Source organism: Apteryx rowi, unplaced genomic scaffold (genome assembly GCF_003343035.1).
Source record: "Apteryx rowi isolate R43461 unplaced genomic scaffold, aptRow1 scaffold_1272, whole genome shotgun sequence".
NCBI lineage: Eukaryota > Metazoa > Chordata > Aves > Apterygiformes > Apterygidae > Apteryx > Apteryx rowi.
The window spans coordinates 69,712-77,116 of record NW_020447500.1 but is presented as its reverse complement, the minus strand read 5'-3'; the positions used below and the strand labels follow the sequence as shown (position 1 = coordinate 77,116).

Sequence of the window (7,405 nt, the reverse complement as noted above, 5' to 3'; positions counted from 1 at the left end):
GGGGGCAGTTCCCAGGGCAGGATGGGGGCAGCTCCTGGGACAGGATGGAGGGGGCAGTTCCCAGGGCAGGACGGGGGCAGTTCCTGGGGCAGGATGGAGGGGACGGGAAGGAGGGAGCAGTTCCCAGGGCAGGATGGGGGCAGTTCCTGGGGCAGGATGGAGGGGACGGGATGGGGGCAGCTCCTGGGGCAGGATGGAGGGGACGGGATGGAGGGGGCAGTTCCCAGGGCAGGATGGAGGGGCAGGTGGGTGCAGGACGCTGCCCTCCCCGTGCCCCATTGGTCTCCTGCCCCCCCAGGCGCAGGCCGCGGCCGAGCGGCTCGGGTACCCGGTGCTGGTGCGCTCCGCCTATGCCCTGGGGGGCCTGGGCTCCGGCTTCGCCAACTCGCGGGAGGAGCTGGTGGCCCTGGTGAGCCAGGCCTTCACCCACACGTCGCAAGTGCTGGTGGACAAGTCCCTCAAGGGCTGGAAGGAGATCGAGTACGAGGTGGTGCGGGACGCCTACAACAACTGCGTCACGGTACGCGGCGGGGACGCCGACCCCTGCCCAGGCTGCGTGCGGAGGGCTTCGCTGAGGGGGTGCTGGGGACGTTGGAGGGCCGAGGCTCCCCGGGGGGGGCTCCCCTCCCAACCCCACTCCCCAGGGGGGCTCCCGGCCCCTCGCTTGGCACCAGCGCCACTGCTGTGTGCAGTGGGAGCTGGGTTCGCCTGCAGCACGATCYCCTGCACCCTCATCCTGGGAGGACACCACGGGGATGTGTTCATGCCCTGCCTGTGCCAGGTGCCTGGTGTCCACCCCGGGGCAAGGGGGTGGCTGGGAGCCACGTGGGGCTGGCCCGGGGCTCGGGGGAACCGTGGGGTGAGAGCACGTGTGGGGCGGTCAGGACCCCCGGCCGCCCGCGGTGACCCTCATCCCGTCCAGGTGTGCAACATGGAGAACCTGGACCCGCTGGGGATCCACACGGGCGAGTCGATCGTGGTGGCGCCCAGCCAGACCCTCAACGACACGGAGTACTTCATGCTGCGCCGCACGGCGGTGAAGGTGGTGCAGCACCTGGGCATCGTGGGCGAGTGCAACATCCAGTTCGCCCTGAACCCCGAGTCGGAGCAGGTGAGCGCAGCCCCCGGCCCGTGGGAGCCCCGGCCCCCGGCACGTCTCCCTGCCAGGCCAACGCTCCCGCTGGGGAGAGCCTGGCTGCGGGGCTGGGTCCTGCCTGCGCTGTCCCGTGGGGCCGTGGTGCCCATCGTCCCCGCGCGGGAGCAGCTCCTCCCGCATCCCAGCTGTCGCGGGGCCGTTGCTCCGGCACGGCACATCAGCTCTCCGGTCTGCTCCCGCAGTACTACATCATCGAGGTGAACGCCCGGCTCTCCCGCAGCTCGGCCCTGGCCAGCAAGGCCACTGGTTACCCCCTGGCCTACGTGGCCGCCAAGCTGGCTCTGGGCATCCCCCTGCCTGTCCTCAGGTAACGGTGCTGCTCCACGTCCCGTGGCGCCGGGAGCCCGGGCAGAGCCGCAGGTGCCTCACGCGGTGCCTCTGCTCCGGCGGCCTCGCGCCCTCCTGCGGGGCGGCACCGGCCGCTGACCCGTCCTGTTCCGTCCCCAGGAACTCCGTCACCAACTCCACCACGGCTAACTTTGAGCCCAGCCTGGACTACTGCGTGGTGAAGATCCCGCGCTGGGACCTCAGCAAGTTCCTGCGCGTCAGCACCAAGATCGGCAGCTCCATGAAGAGCGTGGGTGAGCGCGGCGGGCGATGCGACGGCAGGTAGCACGGGTGAGCGCGGCGGGTGGCCCTGGCGCCCCGCTCACCGCCCCGTCTGGCAGGGGAGGTCATGGCCATCGGGAGGAACTTCGAGGAGGCTTTCCAGAAGGCGCTGCGGATGGTGGACGAGAACTGCGTGGGCTTCGACCACACCGTGAAGCCGGCCTCGGACGTGGTGAGCGCTGGAGCTCAGCAGGGTGGGATGGCAGTGGGACGGCACTGGGGCAGGAGCTGCGGGGACGATCCTGGGGGTGGCAGCCGGCCAGGCCGCTCCGGCCCTGCTCATCCCTCCACCCGGCAGGAGCTGGAGACGCCCACGGACAAGCGGATCTTCGTGCTGGCGGCTGCGCTGCGGGCCGGCTACTCCATCGAGCGCCTCTACGAGCTGACCAAGATCGACCGCTGGTTCCTGCACAAGATGAAGAACATCACGGACCACGCGGTGCTGCTGGAGTCGTACCGCGAGGAGCAGAGCACCATGCCGCCCGCCGTGCTCAAGCGGGCCAAGCAGCTCGGCTTCTCCGACAAGCAGGTGGCCCTGGCGGTGCTCAGGTAACGCGAGGCGGGTGGCGGAGGGGCGGCTGCGGCCCTGCTCCGCTCCCGGCGCCGGGGCCAAGCGCTCGCTCTGCCCCTCGCAGCACGGAGCTGGCCGTGAGGAAGATGCGGCGTGACCTGAAGATCCTGCCGGTGGTGAAGCAGATCGACACGGTGGCCGCGGAGTGGCCAGCCCAAACCAACTACCTGTACCTGACCTACAACGGCACCGAGCACGACCTGGCCTTCCGCGAGCCCCACGTCATGGTCATCGGCTCCGGCGTCTACCGCATCGGCAGCAGCGTGGAGTTCGACTGGTGCGCCGTGGGCTGCATCCAGGAGCTCCGCAAGGTCGGCTGGGCTCCGGGCGCCCCGGCGGGACCAGCGGTTGGGCCTGGGCGGGCGTCCGCGGGGGCAGCCGTGGGGCTGGGGCCCGAACGCCTGGGACGTGGGCGGGAGGATGGGGCTGGGGCGGAGGGGGGCAGCTGGGGGCCCCTGGGCCTCATTTCGTCATCTCCCTCCTGCCCCTGCAGATGGGCTTCAAGACCATCATGGTGAACTACAACCCAGAGACGGTGAGCACCGACTACGACATGTGTGACCGCCTCTACTTCGACGAGATCTCCTTTGAGGTGAGGGGGGCCGGGGGCCCTGCCTGCTGGGGGGGGGGATGCCCCAGGCCCTGCTCGCCGTGGGGCTGGCTGGGGTGAGGGCTSCYGGTGGCCCAGTCCCAGCTGTCCCCATGCCCCACGCGGCGCCCGCAGGTGGTGATGGACATCTACGAGCTGGAGAACCCCGAGGGTGTCATCCTGTCCATGGGGGGGCAGCTGCCCAACAACATCGCCATGGCCCTGCACCGGCAGCAGTGCCGCATCCTGGGCACCTCCCCGGAGGCCATCGACTCCGCCGAGAACCGCTTCAAGTTCTCCCGCCTGCTCGACACCATCGGCATCAGCCAGCCCCTCTGGAAGGAGCTCTCCGACATGGAGGTGGGGGCCGGGGACGCGGGGGCGGTGGGGACGGGAGGCGTGGGGGGCCACGGAGGGCGATGGGGGGGCCGCGGCCCTCGGCGCGTCCCCTGAAGGCGCCCGCTCTCCTGCAGTCGGCCAAGCAGTTCTGCTGCAAGGTGGGGTACCCCTGCGTCGTGCGCCCCTCCTACGTGCTGAGCGGTGCGGCCATGAACGTGGCCTACTCGGACAGCGACCTGGAGAAGTTCTTGAGCAACGCCGTGGCCGTGTCCAAGGAGCAGCCCGTGGTCATCTCCAAGTTCATCCAGGAGGCCAAGGTCAGCGAGGGCTCCCATGGCTGAGTTTGGCTGCTCCAGCAGCCCCCATGGGGGCCAGGTTCCCCCCCAGGCCCTCACTGGCTGCAGGCTGAGACTGTGCTCCCACCCCCAGGAGATCGATGTGGACGCGGTGGCCTGCGACGGTGTGGTGGTGGCCATCGCCATCTCGGAGCATGTGGAGAACGCCGGGGTGCACTCGGGCGACGCTACGCTGGTGACGCCCCCCCAGGACATCACCCCCAAGACGCTGGAGCGCATTAAGGCCATCGTCCACGCCATCGGGCAGGAGCTGCAGGTCACCGGACCCTTCAACCTGCAGCTCATCGCCAAGGTACTGCAGTCGGCGAGGGCTGTGTTGGGCCGGCACTGTGCTGTGCTGGGACTTTGCTGGTGCCAGCATGCCAGGGYGGCTGGGAGGGTCCCTGTCCCAGCCCTGTGGCCCCCAGACGTGCCCCACACCCGACCTCTCCTGCAGGATGACCAGCTGAAGGTGATCGAGTGCAACGTGCGCGTGTCTCGCTCCTTCCCCTTCGTCTCCAAGACCCTGGGGGTGGACCTGGTGGCCCTGGCCAGCCAGGTGATCATGGGTGAGGACGTGGAGCCTGTGGGGCTCATGACGGGCACGGGCATTGTCGGCGTCAAGGTGAGCGGGACGTGGGGGGCGGCAGCACGGGCTCTGGGGGGCCGAGGGGGCCCTGGGCGGTCTCTGAGCCCTGCCTCCCCCAGGTGCCCCAGTTCTCCTTCTCGCGCCTGGCGGGCGCCGACGTGGTGCTGGGCGTGGAGATGACCAGCACGGGCGAGGTGGCCTGCTTCGGGGAGAACCGCTGCGAGGCGTACCTGAAGGCCATGCTCAGCACCGGCTTCAAGATCCCCAAGAAGAACATCCTGCTGACCATCGGCAGCTACAAGGTGCGGGGTGGGAGACCCCGCGGGGCAGGGGGACCCCGCGGCCCGTCTCCACGCTCTGATGGCCCCCGGGGTCGTTGCAGAACAAGAGCGAGCTGCTGCCCACGGTGCGGACGCTGGAGAGCCTCGGCTACAAGCTGTACGCCAGCCTGGGCACCGCCGACTTCTACACCGAGCACGGCATCAAGGTGGGGCGCGGGGGGCGTCCGCGGGGGGCCGGCGTGGGCGCACGGGGCCGTGACGGCGCGCCTCGCTGCGGCAGGTGATGGCTGTGGACTGGCACTTCGAGGAGGCGGACGGCAGCGAGGCGGGCGCCCGGGAGACGCAGCGCAGCATCCTGGACTACCTGGCCGAGAACCACTTCGAGATGGTCATCAACCTGTCGATGCGCAACTCGGGGGGCCGCCGGCTCTCCTCCTTCGTCACCAAGGGCTACCGCACCCGGCGCCTGGCCGTCGACTACTCCGTGCCGCTCATCATCGACATCAAGTGCACCAAGCTCTTCGTGGAGGTGGGGCCGGGCGCGGGCRGCCAAGCTGGGGTGCGGGCTGTGGGGGGGCAGATGGGGCTGGCAAGGAGGGTGCTGGCGGGGGAAGTGCCACCGGGGTTTCCGTGGGGTTGGGGCGTACGTGGGGGTGTCTGGCACGTCCCTGGCTGTGGGGGGGGGTCATTTTTGGGGTAGGGGAGCGCTGAGGCAGATGTCCTCGCCCTGGACCTGCCCTGGCCCCCGGCCCCGCTGCTCCCCAGCCCCCGAAGACGGGTCCTGTCCCCGCAGGCGCTGGGGCAGATCGGGGCAGCACCCCCGCTGAAGATGCACGTGGACTGCATGACGTCCCAGAAGCTCATCCGCCTGCCGGGTAGGTGGGACCGCGGCCGCGGTGGGGCCGGGGGCTGCGCCCGGCACGGTGCCGCCTGCCCCCCGGGAGGGGAGGGGAGGGGAGACGCTGCCCCAAGGGCTGCCCGCGCTGACGCTGCCCCTCCCCAGGGCTGATCGACATCCACGTGCACCTCCGCGAGCCCGGCGGCACCCACAAGGAGGACTTCGCCTCGGGCACGGCGGCCGCCCTGGCGGGGGGCGTCACCATGGTGTGCGCCATGCCCAACACCAGCCCCGCCGTCACCGACGCCGCCTCCTTCGCCCTGGCGCAGAAGGTAACGGGCTGCCAGCGTCCCCTCGGCGTCCCCAGGCTGTGGGGCCAGCCAGGGGCACAGACCCCCCCTTCCCGTCGCCGACCCCCCTCTCGCTCCCCGCAGCTGGCCGAGGCCGGGGCGCGCTGCGACTTCGCCCTCTTCCTGGGGGCCTCGTCGGACAACGCCGGCTCCCTGGGCCCCGTGGCCGGGGCGGCCGCCGGGCTCAAGATGTACCTGAACGACACCTTCTCCGACCTGCGGATGGACGACGTGTCGCTGTGGATGCAGGTGAGCCGCGGGGGGCCGGGGCGCGCGGGGGGCCGAGGCGCGCGGGGGGCCGGGGCGGACGTGGCCCAGCGGCTCCCTCTCCCCCAGCACTTTGAGCAGTGGCCGCGGCACCTGCCCATCGTGGCCCACGCGGAGCGGCAGACGGTGGCCGCCGTCCTGATGGTGGCTCAGCTGTACCAGCGCCCCGTGCACATCTGCCACGTGGCCCGCAGGGAGGAGGTGAGCGACYGGGGACCGGGGCGCGGGGCTCCGCCGTCATCCCGGGGCCAGGGCGCACGGCGCTGCCCGCGGGGTCCCTTCGGGGCCGGCGCTCACCGCGGCCCCCCCAGATCCTGCTCATCAAGGCGGCGAAGCAGAAGGGGGTCCCGGTGACGTGCGAGGTGGCCCCACATCACCTCTTCCTGTGCCGGGACGACCTGGGGCGCCTCGGGGAGGGCCGCGGGGCCGTGCGGCCGGCGCTGGGCACCCGCCAGGACCTGGAGGCCCTCTGGGAGAACATGGACACCATCGACTGCTTTGCCACGGACCACGGTGAGCCCAGGGGGACCGGGGTCCTCGTGGCCGTGGGGCAGGGGACGGGCGGAGGGGCGGGCGCCCGCCCCACGGTGACCGTCTCCATCCCGCGGTGACTGTCCCCGTCCCGCAGCCCCACACACGCTGGAGGAGAAGCAGGGCCAGGAGCCGCCCCCCGGGTACCCCGGCCTGGAGACGATGCTGCCCCTGCTGCTGACRGCCGTGTCCGAGGGGCGTCTGGCCGTGGAGGACATCGTCCAGCGCCTCTACGAGAACCCCCGCAAGATCTTCGGGCTGCCGGCGCAGGAGGACACCTACGTGGAGGTAGGACCCTGCCCTGGCGCCCGCCACGCCGGCCGCACTGGCCCTGACCCGCTCCCGCCCGCAGGTGGACCTGGAGCACGAGTGGATCATCCCCGGGCACACGGCCTTCTCCAAGGCCCGGTGGACGCCCTTCGAGGGCATGAGGGTGAAGGGGACGGTGCGGAGGGTCGTGCTGCGCGGGGAGGTCGCCTACATCGACGGCCAGGTGAGGCCCCGGCCCTCGTCCCCAGCGCCTCTGCGTGCCGGGGGCTCGGTTGCCATCCCCCCCGTGTGTGGGGCAGGCAGGTGACCCGGGGGTCCCCCCCGTCCCCGCACCGAGCCYGTCGCCCGCTGTCGCCCGCAGGTGCTGGTGCCCCCCGGCTACGGGCAGGACGTGAGGAAGTGGCCGGCGGGAGCCGTGCCGGCGCCGCCCGCAGCCCCCGCCAAGGAGAGCGCGAAGGTAGGGGGTGCCGGGGTGGCAGGGGGGCGCCAGGGCCGCTCGCTCCGGTCCCAGCTCGGCCTCTCCCCGCAGACCCCCGAGCGGCCCCGGCATACTGCGGCCGGCGAGACGCTGCGCAGCCGAGCCTCCAGCCCGCGCCGGGCCGGCCCCGGGGCCGAGGGCCGCTTCCACCTGCCGCCCCGCATCCACCGGGCCTCCGACCCCGGGCTGCCAGGTGAGGGGC

General features: G+C 71.9%; 1 protein-coding gene across 1 annotated transcript in view; it reads left to right on the top strand.

Moving 5' to 3' along the window:
* CAD (carbamoyl-phosphate synthetase 2, aspartate transcarbamylase, and dihydroorotase) overlaps window positions 1-7,405 on the top strand; it is an 18,705-nt gene that overhangs the window by 6,363 nt on the left and 4,937 nt on the right. The window contains exons 10-33 of the mRNA XM_026055888.1: window positions 299-520; window positions 923-1,111; window positions 1,339-1,463; window positions 1,604-1,737; window positions 1,825-1,937; window positions 2,064-2,314; window positions 2,401-2,647; window positions 2,830-2,928; window positions 3,061-3,285; window positions 3,399-3,581; window positions 3,694-3,912; window positions 4,057-4,224; window positions 4,308-4,490; window positions 4,571-4,675; window positions 4,750-4,998; window positions 5,263-5,344; window positions 5,473-5,639; window positions 5,742-5,906; window positions 5,994-6,125; window positions 6,236-6,437; window positions 6,553-6,743; window positions 6,808-6,948; window positions 7,087-7,182; window positions 7,255-7,396. Coding sequence (XP_025911673.1) covers window positions 299-520; window positions 923-1,111; window positions 1,339-1,463; window positions 1,604-1,737; window positions 1,825-1,937; window positions 2,064-2,314; window positions 2,401-2,647; window positions 2,830-2,928; window positions 3,061-3,285; window positions 3,399-3,581; window positions 3,694-3,912; window positions 4,057-4,224; window positions 4,308-4,490; window positions 4,571-4,675; window positions 4,750-4,998; window positions 5,263-5,344; window positions 5,473-5,639; window positions 5,742-5,906; window positions 5,994-6,125; window positions 6,236-6,437; window positions 6,553-6,743; window positions 6,808-6,948; window positions 7,087-7,182; window positions 7,255-7,396 — 4,030 coding nt within the window. The remainder of the gene's footprint in view (window positions 1-298; window positions 521-922; window positions 1,112-1,338; window positions 1,464-1,603; window positions 1,738-1,824; window positions 1,938-2,063; window positions 2,315-2,400; window positions 2,648-2,829; window positions 2,929-3,060; window positions 3,286-3,398; window positions 3,582-3,693; window positions 3,913-4,056; window positions 4,225-4,307; window positions 4,491-4,570; window positions 4,676-4,749; window positions 4,999-5,262; window positions 5,345-5,472; window positions 5,640-5,741; window positions 5,907-5,993; window positions 6,126-6,235; window positions 6,438-6,552; window positions 6,744-6,807; window positions 6,949-7,086; window positions 7,183-7,254; window positions 7,397-7,405) is intronic.